The 14,832-nt window shown below is 40.1% G+C and overlaps 1 protein-coding gene across 2 annotated transcripts in view; it reads right to left on the bottom strand.

The window, feature by feature from the left end:
* Positions 1-13,216: 13,216 nt before the first annotated feature.
* GUCY1B1 (guanylate cyclase 1 soluble subunit beta 1) overlaps positions 13,217-14,832 on the bottom strand; it is a 42,367-nt gene continuing 40,751 nt past the window's right edge. For both annotated transcript variants that reach the window (XM_042049602.1, XM_042049603.1), the window contains exon 14: positions 13,217-14,540. In XM_042049602.1, the coding sequence (XP_041905536.1) occupies positions 14,517-14,540 (24 nt within the window). In that variant the 3' untranslated portion in view covers positions 13,217-14,516. The remainder of the gene's footprint in view (positions 14,541-14,832) is intronic.

The raw sequence follows: 14,832 nt of genomic DNA, 5'->3' as shown, positions 1-14,832 counted from the left end.
AACTTGCCATAAGAGACTCGGGTGGGGGAATGTTGGAGATAGCTAAAGACATGAATCACATGTTTTTACAAGTTTCTTTAGCTCATTTCTCTTCTTCTTCTGTCTCACAAGACTACTATTGCAATGTACATGGCAGACATCTCTAAAGGAGTGCCAGAAAGTAAGGAATTATGCAAAAAGAAATTGTAATTCTTTCCAAAGAGTTCAGGAAACAGGTCTGACATTTGCTTATTTGGCAAAGGAAAATGTAGACAGAATGGCCTGTACAGAAGAAGGATTTGGAGCAGACTTCCATGGAGTAGGTGAATTCACTACATTTCACCAGTAGATGCCCCACTTACCTTAGGCTGCTGTTCACAAGGCTTCTCATGCACAGTTGATTTCTCAGCACCTATTATAGAATTACTATAACTGAAGGCAGGTTGTTTCCCTCTTGTTAATGATGTATCAGCTGGGGAAATATTTCAAAGGAGCTGCTGGCAAACCTGCCATTACTTTGACTGAACTGAGACATCATCTTTGAGGCACAATGTTTAGATTGATTTCTGAGGAAAACAAACAAAAGTATACAGCCATCCCCACTCTGCATCAAAATAAGCTGATCAAAGCATTTCTTAAGGAGCTTATACAAGCCAGCTGATCTAATGTTGCGTAAGAAAGCGTTGGTTAAGGTAAAATAATTACCCTCACCAATTCTTTATGCTGAAACTATGCAGGGGGGTGTGGGGGGAAAAGTATTTCCCTAATCACTCAAGTTTGAAGGTAGTTAGCTGTGCCTACACCCTAGCCCAAATACAAGTGTTTGCACTGTGTGTGAATCTGGTGCTGGCAAAACCTCAAAAAAGAACTCTTCCCCACCTGAGTAGTACCCCATGGCAGCATGAGACAGACAAGTTTTTTACAGAAACTTTGCCTTCCAGTTGCTCAGTATTTTGGAAATCCAAGCATCATCATGCAATTCTAAAAACTCCCAGACCAACATAAACCATAGTGTTTCACTAATACTGTCTCTCAAGTACAAAGTGTTTCCAGCACTTCATACTTCTGTACACTGGACTGAATATCCCTTATTAGGTTATAAACATTAGTACATCTTGTCACACTAACTGTATCCAGAGTTAAACACATTTTTGTGTTGGCAGTTGGTGTGCTTAATGAACTCAGGATACAGGAAATATCTCCAAGTTCATACCATATAAATTATATGGCAGGGTTATAAATTATAAATTCTATATGGGGAGGATACTGCTGCAGATCAAGGGTTAGCATCACATCTCATTCATGTTGCTTATGGCCAGCCTGCACTGTTAACCCTCTTGCACTCTAAGTCCCTTTATCCACCAGGAGATGCTCACTGCTGACTCCTCACTACAAGCAGTCACCACGAGAAGGAAGGCTTCTTTAGAACACATAAACTTCCAAATGGCTCTTCCCACTACACACACAACTGATGTCCAGATAGGGAATCCCCAACTATCTCGTGTCTCAGGACAGAAATGCTCAAGGTGGTGGGGTGGGGATTGTGTTGTTTGGTTTGGTTATTTTTTAGCATCTTTTGGGATCAGGACTGCTTTTACAAAACTAGGAAGAGAGGGAGGTTCATACATGTAGCTATTCTTTCCTGAGTGAAATACTAAGACCCTTCTATCTCCAGAAAAGCATGTTATTTTGCAACGGGAAGACTGGTTAAGTGTGTATCTAGTTTTGCCTTGCTGATTGTTGGGGGTTACTTTCAAAGAAATAACCCTGAGCCTTAGAAAATTTAGTAATACTTCCAGTACATTTCGAGGTTTTAATGAAAAGGTTGATAGTCCCCATTATAATTGTTAGCATTTCTGCCTACTTTGCTACACTTTCAAAGCCACTCTCAACTTAGCCAGTCATTTTGAATTAAAGAGATGAACACTGAATAAACACAGGTTGTGTCCCTTGTGGGTCTCAATCTGAGCACAGCATTGGGTTTCCTTATCTACATCTACCTATTTAAGACTTGGCAAATAGGTGTGCAAGGCAGGATTGATGATTCCACACTTGGTCATTCCTGATGTATCCCTCCCATACTGTCAATCAGCTGAAGGTAAGAAATAGGAACAGTTTCTGTCTTGGTTTGAAAGACAGATGTCTGCTAAGGAAGGCAGGAGCCTTCCTTGGAATGGAAAATGTAACCCACTTCCCTCCAAATTATTAAAATTTTGAAATTAAGGGGCTTTCAGGCAAAGATATGAGAAATAGAAATAACAGTTCTTTACTAATATATATAACAAGGCAATAATACAGAAACACTGGCTTACTTAACCTGACAGAGTCAGGACATGACCTGATGCCCTGCTGGGCACGGTGTGGTAGCAGTCCAGTTAAGCAGTGGCTGCAGTCCTCTCTGAAGTGATAGATGTGGTTCTGTCAAAGCAGTGATCCTGTAGAAGGGTCTGGTCTTCCTCTGAGGGTCCAGTGGTGGTTATGTAGCTCTTGTCCTCTGGGAATCCAGTAAGTAATGGCTACCTGTGGTGTTCCAAGCCTCAGATTATATCCAGGCAGGAATGCTTGGTTCCTCCCCCTGGGCGGAGCATCTCACAATGGGATGATGTAATTTTATGAGTCATGCAGTGGGGCTGAATGGCCCATTAACAGAAGACATCCCTCTGGAGGGAGTTATCAGGGATGTGTGTGTGGAAGAGATAAAGAACACTGCCTCACCTGGTTTTAACAGCTGGTGATAGAATACATACTTTTGGTTACATCTTATATTGTAACCTAAGTCAGTTACAACAAGGAATACTTTCATGCACAAGCTGTAAAAAACATGGGCTTGGCAGGGCTGCACACATACCACAGAACATGCAAAAACTGTTCATCGAAAATGAAGGTTTGCTTCTGGTGTTTTTAAACTAAACCCATAGGCCTTCCACAACAATGGCTCAATTCTTATGCAGTTTCCAAAACTGATACTCCCAAAAATTTTAGCTAAGAATTACAATGTAACCCCTTTGTCTGTTGTAAGCATAATTCCAAATTTATGGGAAGTTAGAGTCAGGGTTAGGGTAAGAGTAAGGGTAAGGGTTAGGGTTCAGTTAGGCAAAGAGTTAGGTTAGGGTTGTGTTAGGGTTAGGGTGCGGTTTTGGGTTGGGTTAGGGTTAAAGTCAATGTTAGGGTAAGGGTTAGGTTTAGGGTTAGGTTTAGAGAAAGTGATAGGGTTAGGGTTAGGTTTGGGGTGATCTTTAGGATTAGGATTAGGGTTCAGATAGAGTTAGGGGTTGGGGTAGGGGTAGGGGTAGGGTTAGGGCTAGGGTTTGGGTTAGGGTTTGGGTAAGGGTTAGGTTTGGGGTAAGGGTTTGGGTTAGGGTTAGGTTTAGGATTTCCATTAGGGGTAGTGTTAGGGTCAGTGTTAGTGTACGGTTTTGAGTTAGGGTTAGGGTTTGGGTTAAAGATATGGATAGGGTTGGGATTAGGCTTAGTGTTAGGGTAAGGGCTTTGGTTAGTTACTGGGTTAGGTTTAGTGTTAGTGCTAGTATTAGTGTTAGGGTTAGGTAAGGGTTAGTTTTAGGATGAGGGTTTGGGCTAGGGTTTCTTCAGGGTTCGGGTTAGGTTTAGGGCTTGGGTTAGGGTTAGTTTTCTGGGTCAGGGTTAGGTTTGGGGTTAGGTTTAGGCTTAGAGTTATGTTTCGGGTTAGGGTTAGGCAGAGGGTGTTTTGGGGTTAGCATCAGGCTTTGGTCTAGGGTTAGGGTTAGGGTTTGAGTAGTTTTTGGATTAGGGTTATGTTAGTTTCCGGGTTTTGGTTAGGTTTAGTGTAGCAATGGGGAATGAAGCTGACAGACTCCTTTGTACGTCCAAGGAAGATTTGTTTACTGTCATAAATCTTCCCCCTTTCTTCCCCTAATTTCCTCCAGACACAGCTGACACCAGTCTGAAACTTTACAGAATTTCTCCTAAGAAGGGCACCCATTGGCTGGCTCAGCTGCGCTGCTGCTGTCCGCCCATCCTATCACCCAATCAGCTTCCTGTTCACACGCTGCCCAAGCATTCCTCCAGCCAATCACAGTCTCACTGCCAGCTGTCACTCAACCGACTCTCTCCTCACTCACAGCTGCCTCTCACCCCTCAACCAACTTCCAACCGAGCAACTGTGCCTCTCCCACAGGGCCTTCTGGTGAGCATAAGGTTTAACAATATTAACAAAGATAATCCCATAGCCTACATCTTCCCCTTCTTTTGTTTAAGCAATGAAAACCTACTAAGAAAAACCAAAACAACTCCTACGACATCACTAACAGTAACAACGATAATAACTTTTCAAAAACTAGCATATGCCTATAACTTAGCAACTATATACACATGGAAGCACGATGGTGCAACAAAAGGTCGCACACACCTTGATGGAACCCACTCTGTGTAGCAACCTGTGGCAACGCAGGTATAACCCCTGCCCCACGTTAGTGAGTCCAGGGGTCCTTTCCATTGGCCAGTTAGTAAGTCCTTCACCATTACTGGAGGTCTTAGACGAGCCTTTGTGTCAGAGGAGTACTGTCTCTCGCACACACTCAACCGACTCTTTCCTCACTCGTAACTGCCTCTCACCCCTCCACCGTCTTCCAACTGACCAGCCTGTAACTGTGCCTTTCCCACAGGACTTTCTGGTGAGCATAAATTTAACAATACTAACAAAGACAATCCCATAGCCTACAGTTTCGGGTTTTGGTTTGGGTTAGGGTTAGGGTGTAGGTTTAGGGTTAGGTGTTAGGGCTAGTGTTCATGTCTAGTGTTCCACACAGCATCGGATTTTAGAGAATCCTTTTGTCATGAAGCATAAGTTGTTTATTGTTCTTTATTTTGCAATATGCCAGTTCAGAGAACTGTTGTTTGAAGTACCTCACAAAATGCAGACCTTTTAGAACACTAAGGCAGCTTTTTTGCTCCTTAACTCAAAGCACCTGAGGGTTTGGGTTGCTCATTTACATGGTGAGATAAGAAAGTGTGCTTAGGTATGCAATGGCAAGTACCGTTTCTCCCATTCTTACTGCTTGCAGAGAAAGTTTAGATGTCTCAAAACAGATGGCCTTAATAGTAAGCAGAGAACAGCAACAGCACTGTCATGTGATGGATGTGACTATTCCTGAGCCTCCCTTGTGAAGGCAAACATGTTTTGCACCTGGTGTAGGAAGCAGGGTGGAGAAGCAATGGTTTCGAATTATGCGGACAACCCAGCTTCCTGTCACCCAGCTGTTTTGATGGCATCTTTGGGTTTGCTCCAGCAAATACTCACCCACATAAGCTCTGCTGGTGACACTAGCAAGTACTGCATTATGAGGTTTACATCTAAATTTGGAGACAATCTTTTTATTCTTTATTGCTGACACACAACTGAATTCTCACGGGTTGGCACTGCCAGTTTCTGCAGACTCCATGGGAGGTTTCAGTACAATAAGCCAATAAGAAACTTTCATCAGAAAACTCTGTCTGAAAATCAAGGACATTATTAGCAAGTTAGTAACTGTATTCAATTCCAAAGTTACATCCAAAGGTGAAAAACAGCTCTTTGGGGAAGAGGAAGGGGTAGTTTTCAACTGAAGAAGAGAGTATTTCTTGTGATGGGATGGTTCATATCTCTGAGGAAAATCAGGAGGGCCAAGGATCCAAACAGTTCCTGTGCTAATGGAAACACTAGACTTTTGCCTTCTTTCTTAACCTCTGTGTCTTTCATAATGCCAAACATGAAATAAACCTTCTAAAGGTATAATCTTCTACCGAGTTTGGACCCAGCAATGGAATTCAGCTCTTCAGCTCTATTAATTAACCCTTACATAAAACACTCATCACATTCTCACAGTGTAAAATCAACAAATACAGTTCTGAATTCAACTGTGTAATTCTCACATTTTTGCCTTAATAAAGAATTGTGGCAGGGCATATCACCCCTCTCCCCACCACAGGTGGCCGGTGTGGATAGGAGAGATAATCCAGGTGGGCAAGGCCCAGTGGGTGTCATCTCCTGGCACCAAAAGGTCTGCCAGCTTAACCAAGAATCAACATCTTGATATGGAGAACAGATGTGGGAAGAGACAAAAGAAAAACATAGGTGACCCAAAGCCCTGCTTTACCCTATGTAAAATACTACAGATTATCACGGAGGCAGAAGTCTCCTACACACACCCTGAGAAGCCTTCTACCCACACGCCCTGAAAGCGTGTGAGGCGGCTCCCCGGAGCCTGGATGCAGGTTCTGTGGTTACTTTCCTGGGAATTGAGGGAAAGGGTTTCAATGTGTGCTCCATCAGGAATTGGATGGTAAGAAACACTGGATTCTAAGTTATATTGTTTCTTCACTAGCTGTAAAATTAATGGTACCTTTAACCCTGTGTGTATAATACTAGTATTATATAAATAGTCTGTTTTAAGTCTTATGTCTGTTAGTTTTGTGTCTATTAAATAAGTAATTCATTCTATAATAGGCTGAATCAGCCATTATTACAGAACTTGCAGACAAGAGTGGGTTTTGGGGTGCTGGCCATCCCTATAAAGCTACCGCCTGCTGCCAGAGGCCTGGGCAAAAAGCAGGGACTTATTTAAATCCACATCATCCATTCATAACAAGAATATAAACAAACTTCATAACAAGAATAAATCCACAAACTGATCAGCAATTTATTAAGTAATGATGTTAAGACCAGACCTAGGATGCCCTGTAAGGAAAATATGCAACAGCTACTTACCAATGTGAGTGTTATTAACAGCAAACTCTATGCAATAGTGCTTAAAGCTAGCAAAATTCTGGAGGGTTACAGCAAGGACAAAGTTTGACTCCTTTTTTTTTCAGTCTGCCTGTCTTGATTTATAAATGCTATGTCCCTCAAAAGCTTTCTACCTTCAAATAATCAGCAGAAAGAGGTTGAGGGTTAATTTTTGAGACTGTTCAGCAATCAGGCTCTCCTGCTGAGAAAGCTACAGGCGGAATGGATTTCTATAACGTATTCTGAGTGCATGCATTTGGCTTTGTATTACTAAGAGCAGATTAATTAAATAAAGCATATATAGGACTTGATAATTAAAATGAATGCACAGTTCACATGCATCAATAGATGAGTATTTGCCCTAAGGAGGTGAAGGACAGTAGAACAGAAAACAGATGGCAGGCAGCTCTCAGATCCACAACCAAAACAGTTCTTTTTGGCCATGCTTACAGAATTTGTTGTGCCCGAATTCTGTCCCTCTTTTTCTTGTTAAAAGTGAAAAAGCAGCAACATTGTTCAGCACTGTTTCTTTGGGTGCTGATGGAAGAAAATCCTCAGCAGGGACCTGAGCGTCCAGCACCTTGCCCAGGTCCCCTGCATCCACAGAGCCACACTGCCTCTGCTACAGGGCAGGTGCATCTCAAATGCCGCTACTTTTGCCAGTGTCCAGACAATGAGAGGAGCTCAAATGAAGCCTGGTGCTCAGGAAGCAACAAGTCTTTTTTTCTTTGCCCTCCTGATTATCTGTTCCACCTGTCCCTGCAGGGAGGAAACAGGCGTAGTTGAAAAAGCCATGGCAGTACTTAAAAGTTACTGCCCAACTAAGCCGTGTGCTGGTGAGTGGGGACTATTCCTTTCATAGACTAATTTCCCACTCAGAATCCTGTTCCACCGATCGCTACTAAATTTTTTTGCACCAAGCTGTGCACTGACAGAATTTACCCACTTGCACATCAGCCAGAATAAAGCTGCTTTTTTTGGTTTTTCCACAAGCAGGGAGCTTTCCAGCATATGTTTTTTGTTTAGGAGCAGGAGATGTTCCAACCTGGCCTAGTGACTGCAGTTAGTAACTCTAATGGATGCTTTCAAGTAGACTGAGAAATTAAAAAAGTTCTGACAAATGCAACTCAAAGTTCAAATCTGAATTATTGACATGCACAGAAGGGAAAGGGAATTGTTACAGAAACAGATGAGAGAAAGAAGCAAAGATTTTTTAACATCAGACCTCCCAGTTCATCCACATCCTCACAATTAACAATGGAAGTACTTTGAAGGCTGCAAAACTGCAGAACAGAATAGAAGCTGATGCAGGGAATTTTGGCATACTCCAGGTATGAGCAACAGCCTGTATATTAGTTTTTCCTTTTTTACAAGTATTCGTAATTCCTGTCTTCAATTCAGACACACTTTCTGTAACACTTGTCTTAATAGAACTTTTCCTGTATATTTACCAGAGCCGTAGAAGAAATGAACATAAGGTACAGAAAGATAAGTGCAAAATGGGCTACTTTGCATCAGGAATGATACTGTTGGTCAGCAGAAACTCCTAGCAGAAAAGTGAGCACTCTACAACACAAGCCACTTCTGAAGTGCTGACAAGCTCTTTCCAACAATTAATTCCATTAACAGACCAGATAAATTTTCTTGCAGCACTGTTACACTTGCCACAGGCCTCCACATTCATGGGGGCAATAAAATCAGTCACTATGCAAGCAGAAATGACCCAAAACTCCTTGTATGAGTAATTACACATGAATGATGAATTTGAATGTTTAGAAAGACCTGTCAGTGTAGCTAGCATCTTTGGCTTGTAATTATTAAATGGCTAAAACAAACTATCTCTTCAAATTGGAATAAATTTTGGTTACTTCTAGGATGCATTCCTCCTAAGAGCCTCCTGTAAATGTAGCTATAGGAATGCTGGGTGCACCTTGGGAAAAGCTGAACTCATTTTCTTGAACTGAAATAACAACCCTGTTACATAATCCTTACCAAAATGTTACCAAAGATCCATGCCATTGTAACCATGTCTTATGTAGATGTTGGAATATTTTATCTTTATTTAAAATGGCAGCTTATGTTACATACTTTTACACGAGAGATGTTACAATACAAACTACTGACACATCCATCAGACACAAAACACCTGATTTGTGTATTCCCGAACTAAAATGTAATGAAATACATGATGGTTTTTGGATAGCATCCATAGCACCAGTATTAGATCAAACAACCACAAATACGGCACTGACATGTGAATTCCAAAGCTGAGTTAGGAGTCAAGAAGAGAAAGGCTTTTCATTTTCTTCAGGGTGCCAGGGGCTGCCAATGGCAAGGTGAGAATTTAGCACTTAGTAAAAACAAAACCAATGAACCAAAGGGATGGGCAGTGTTCCTCAGCAGGTACGCAGCATGGTTTGGAAAATAAGGTTCAAGTGAAAACTGAGGTTGCGTCTCTCATAGATAGAAATGTTATCATTAACCCAGCACTTTTGTCCAGACAGCCTCTCCTTTCAGACTGATAAAATGAGCAATGGAAGGAAGCTATTGCTTTCAAAACTACGTATTTATCTGTATAAACAAAATTGATCTTTCTTTTCTTCCAGTGATCAAAGAAAAGTAGTTATTTTCAGTGTCCTCCATCAGAGGAGAATTGAGTACCTCAAGAAAGCAAGTTCTTCCAACAGCTGCTGACTTTAGATTTTGCAGTCTTATGCCATTCATGCTACTCTATGCAAGAGTGCGCAGCACTCAAATGTGCATGTGTGTGTATGTGTGTGTATATATATATACACATGTACATGCATTTATAAAGCCTGAAGGGTAGGATGATGTGGGAAAGGCTGTGTGAAAAGGCATGTATCCTTATTTAGAGGGCGAGTTCCTTATCCTCTAGATAATTACAAAATTGCCCACAAACACATCTATAATGTGGCAGAAAGCAAAGCTTTGATTTCTTGTACAGAGCTGAAGCTCTGAATGCTTCACTATGCCCTCTGTGGAAAAAGGATACTTACTCTTCAACATCCTTATACAGGTTTTTTTTTTGATATTAGGTTATTTCTGAACACTTCGTGTAGGAAAGCTTACATTTCTCAAGTCTGAAAATAACAAGGCGTAACAGGCTGCCTTTTCTTTCCAGGAACCCTATACACAGTGTTTAGGACTTGCAAGAAATAGATGTGCGTTTCTTCCCACTTAATACACTGCATATTTCAGTGTGATTTATGAAGGTGGTTTATTTGTCACACACTTCATTAGAGCACTACACCCATACTGACATAGGGGCTGAAGGCAGCAATACTGAACTCAGAGTTTTATTTCTCATCTGAAAACTATGGCCATGTAGTTCCTGTGGGGGTTTTTGTTTGTTTTTATTTTTAAACAAAGGCTCAAGGACTATTGGCTTAATTGGTCTCTAACACCAGCTAGGAACTGTGAACATTTTCAGCCTTTTGTCAGGACTCATCAGATAAGTTCTGTCATTTTAATCACAGGTCAGTTGTTTGAACACTTAGACAGGACAGCGCATTTATCAAAGTGTAAAATCAGTTTTGAAAGGCTAGAATGACCCTGAGAACCTGAAATATAAAAAGGCACACAGATTTCCTGCCAGAGGTGTCCAGCACATGAACAGATAGATCCGCAGCACACAAAATTGCTGCCCTTGAAAGCACAGTTGTTCTGTGATGTTGAATCTGTACTAGGAGCATAATCATCTCTGGAAAAAAACAGTAACAATGCTGATCTGAACACTGGATATGGGGAATAGTCTGGAACAAAACCTTTATAACAGAGATCACATCTTCATCCCAGAACAATAATCACAATATTGTTTTCACATTCCACTGTTGTCATTATCTCCAAAACAGTTATATTGGCAAAAAGACCCCTTGATGATGATGAAAGTGAACATTATTACCCTTTTCCTGTTAATAACAAAGAATGAATTGCTGGAGACAGCATGTATTGTTGCAGTTTTTCCAAACTGCCACCCAAAGTCAGACAGAAATCTAAAGAACAGTAGAAAAAACCCCAGTGCCTTTTATGTGCAGCTAGAGATTGGGGAATGGAACCTCTTTTTTGGTTTTTTTACAGTTACATTAGCACAGCTCTGTTTACTGGCTTATTACTTGCTTCTCTCTCATGGTCAGGTAGGCACATGAAATGACACCAGTTTCGGACTCTCCCCCATGAAAGAATCTTGTTATAATGAAAAATAAAATCTTGTTAAAATAAAATAGGACTACAAATCCAGTCAATTCCCTTTACTTGAAGATGGTAAGCCAACACAGTGACTGGCAGAATTAATTTAAAATTGCTATAAGCTCCCATTTGTACCAGTATGCTGACTGTCTGGAGAACATGAATACTAAATTCTCTTCAAGTTCTCATAGTGCTAGAACACGATGACCCAACTTTTTCTCTTCTTTTTTTAATATATGATGGCTCTAGAAATGCACGGAATAACCATTTTACAGTTTGTGACAATACAGTAAAGTGTTGGCCTGTCTGTGGACAAAAAACACATTTTAGGATACAAATGCCTCAGGCCTTCCTCTGGATCCATGGAGACAGGTGCTACTGAGAAGGCCATCAACATTTCAGAGTACAAGAGTGTGTATTGTAGTGCCCAACTGCCTGCAGCACACTCATTTAATAGCTTTAGATTTTACTAGAGGTTTGTTCAAAGCAAAGGTTCTGGGGCCTCCAGCATCACCCACTTTTTATTCATATCAGATGCTAGCACATCCCTTCCTATTTCCTTCTTGTACATATGATTGTCTTTCAAAAGTGAGCTTGGAACCAGTCGGATATGATTTGCACTACCACCTTAAACACTGGAACCAAGTAATAAAAAAACCTCACATGTGTCCCTCCTGGAGGATGTCCTGTACAGAGAATCACAGTTTGGAAAACAACTCTAAGACCATTGAGTCCAGCTGTTAACTTAGCACTGCTGTGTTCACAAACCACACTCTCAAGTGCTGCATCTGTGTGCCCTTTGAACATTTCCAGGGATGGTGATTCCACCACGTCCCTGGGCAGCCTGTTCCAGTGCCTGACCACCCTTTTCAGTGAAGACATTTCTGTGATAATCCTGTAAGCAGATATCCAAATGAGCATCTCATCCATTGTTTATCATTTTGTTTAAAAAAAAAAAAAATCAAAGATGAAGTTATGTTCCCAGAGGTTGTTCCTACCAAAGACTGAATCAGCAGTTTGGAAGCCGACTGCAGGGCCCACTTTAAGACAGCAGTGGAGTCACAGAGTCCCCTGCCCAGCCAAAGCACAAACACCACCGAAAATCAATTTGCCTTGCCTGTCTGAATTCAAAGGAATGCATAAGATCCAGGAGACTGAAAATAACTAAGCATTCCATAATTTGCAATTTCATGGCTGATTTCCCCTTTCTTCTCTTTGTTCCATTTTTTTTTACAAAAAATACCAGAATAAAATACATCCATTTATAAAGACCTTTGAAACAGACTTTGGTAATTGCTCTGCCTCATGTTTCAGCTGGAGAGCTTCTATTGGAAAGGCAAATCTCTACAATTAAATATAAGAGGCAGTAGAACACACATAAAAGAACTAAATACCTGCAGAAGTGTTTAACTGTTAGCTGAGAGTAATATTTAACCAAACCATAAATTTAGTAGTTGAATGCAGCATTTAAGACCAGTTTTAGTAACAGAAGTGGTTAAGCGCCTAAACTGAACTGAGATAAAAAGCTCCTACATGAACACAATATGAGCTATTATTCTATGCTTTAAGAAACTGGTTACGTTACAAAGTAGCTTAATAGGAGCATTAATATTTTGAAATTATTAAGAAGGTACAATATAAACCCAGAGCATTATTTAAGTTTTCTGGCACACCATCTTCCATTAGCTTGAAGTGTGATACAGAATTTCAGTTTCTTCAGAGGCATTTGCATGAATTACATCAACACACAACCACAGCTGTCACAAATCCCATGTGCTTCAGAGTTTTTGTAAGCTTGAACAACTTGATCAATCCAAATTACTCCTGTGTATCTATCTGAGTGAGGGCAACCTCTGATGGTGTGCTGGGATGTGTTGCTGTCCAACAGTGAGATGATGGGGAAGCAAGTATGTGTTCTCCTCTCTTCATTTCCCATTCCTAAAGGAAATTTGGTTGATAAGGTACATCCTGCTCCCAAGTGTATGGCTAATCATTTTTGATTGTTAAATATCGTCCAAGAGTTTCAAAGGAAGGTGTATGGATTTTTTGTCACTTCAACTACTATTTCTGAAGCATTAACCTAAATATTTTGAACACTACTTTAATTTGAAGATGTGATCCATTAACCTGAATGTGTGAGACACTTGGCAATTTACAAACATCTGACCGATGACTCAACAATTTATTTAAATTCAAACTGCAAATTATTTAATGGAGAAAATACTTGTTTTGATATCAAACAATGAAATAAAGTTTTATACCAAAAGAAAATCCCAAGATTTCTAGAAGTCAGTGGAAAAAATAATTTATTGCAATTTCTTTTGCACATTAACATGAAACATTTATACATATATATTCTGTGCTAGTAAGATATACTAGATATAGACAATTTTTATACACAAAGTAATTGCACTATCCTATTTTATAATGCAAATATTCAGAAATGATCAGTCATATAAGAACAGATACTATTCACATAAAAATGTACTATATATTAAAGTTATGGAAGGTCTATGCATCTGAAACCTTGTCCACTTTTACTAACTGTATCAGCTGATGAAACACACCATGTCCCTTTCCAAGCTTTACATCCCTTAATTATGTCATGATGCCTAGAACATTACCAGGTCCTCTCAAGGAATAAAATTAGATCATTTCTGAAATTAGAGAGACCAAACCAAAAGGCAACCATGTCAACCACGTCCCAGCAGCATGCCTTTCAACTCCAGGGGCTACATCAGATGAGAATCAATGCACTACAAGTGGTCTGAAATTGTCCAGTAATCTATTATTAATATGACAATTTAATTTAGTTTATATAAATCAATGAGAAATACATTGCAAGTGAACAGCATTTCAGTAGAAGTACATTGGCACATGCTTCAAATGGCAGTATCAGAAACACAGCCGTCCCCTTTCAATACAGAAGATGTCTACAGAGTGTCCACAAAGGGAAAATGCAGGATGATATCACATGAGAACCTTTTTTCTAACCAGGAATTTAAAGAGTATCAAGTGTTATTCACAAAACGAATGGGAAGCATGGTAATAGCAGAACTAAATCTGATAACATTTATACAATAATTTTTATAATGCCGCTTTAGGTATTATTATTAAATACAGTTCCTTAGGTTCATTGTTCTGCCTATCAACTGAAATACCTATCTTTCCAGAAATGTCATCAATTCACATAACCACAGTACTTCAGAGATGAAGATGAAGATACGAAGCATCAGATTGAAGTCATTAGTTGTGGTGTGCATACTACATGGTTTCATTCAATATTATCTGGTGGTAGGAATGGTCACATGACTGACATGCAAAAATGCATATCAAAAAAAGGAAAGCTTGAAATACATGCTCATAGCAGAGATATAACAGTACCAAACAATAAGGACAAAAAATTAGCAAGCAAGCCTGGAGAAAAATGGTAAGTATGACTTCAGGAGTAGGGCAAAAGACAATGGTATTGCACATGGCAGTGGGAGATATAATGTGAAATAACATCCATAACACAACCTTACTGCCTGGCACCCTACTTGGAGACAGTATTGCACCCTATCCAGCATCCTCTTCCTCTTCCCTCAGCTCAGGAAGCATCTTGCTTTGTTTCCTTGAGAGCATGCAAGCAGAATTTGAGAAGTAAGGAATTTTCTTTGAAGCAACAAGGTGGGTTAATGCAGTGACAAAATACATTTTACAACTTGCAACCAGTATCAGTAAATAATAATAATAATAATAAAAAAAGCATAGGTAGTGCATGTATTTCTTTCGTATGTATTTTATGTAGGAATGAAACAATTCCTACATGCCCTGGTGAACTACCAACTCTGACAGAGACATTTCAACTTGATCCCACCAGTAACATGGGAACGGGGCAGAAGAGAAAGATACTAGAAAGTGGG

This window comes from Corvus kubaryi, unplaced genomic scaffold, assembly GCF_017639235.1.
Source record: "Corvus kubaryi isolate FWS band 111438036 unplaced genomic scaffold, C.kubaryi_AGA036_p1.0 71, whole genome shotgun sequence".
In the NCBI taxonomy this organism is placed as follows: Eukaryota; Metazoa; Chordata; class Aves; order Passeriformes; family Corvidae; genus Corvus; species Corvus kubaryi.
Note: the sequence above shows the minus strand (reverse complement) of the source record. Positions and strands in the feature narration are given on the sequence as shown.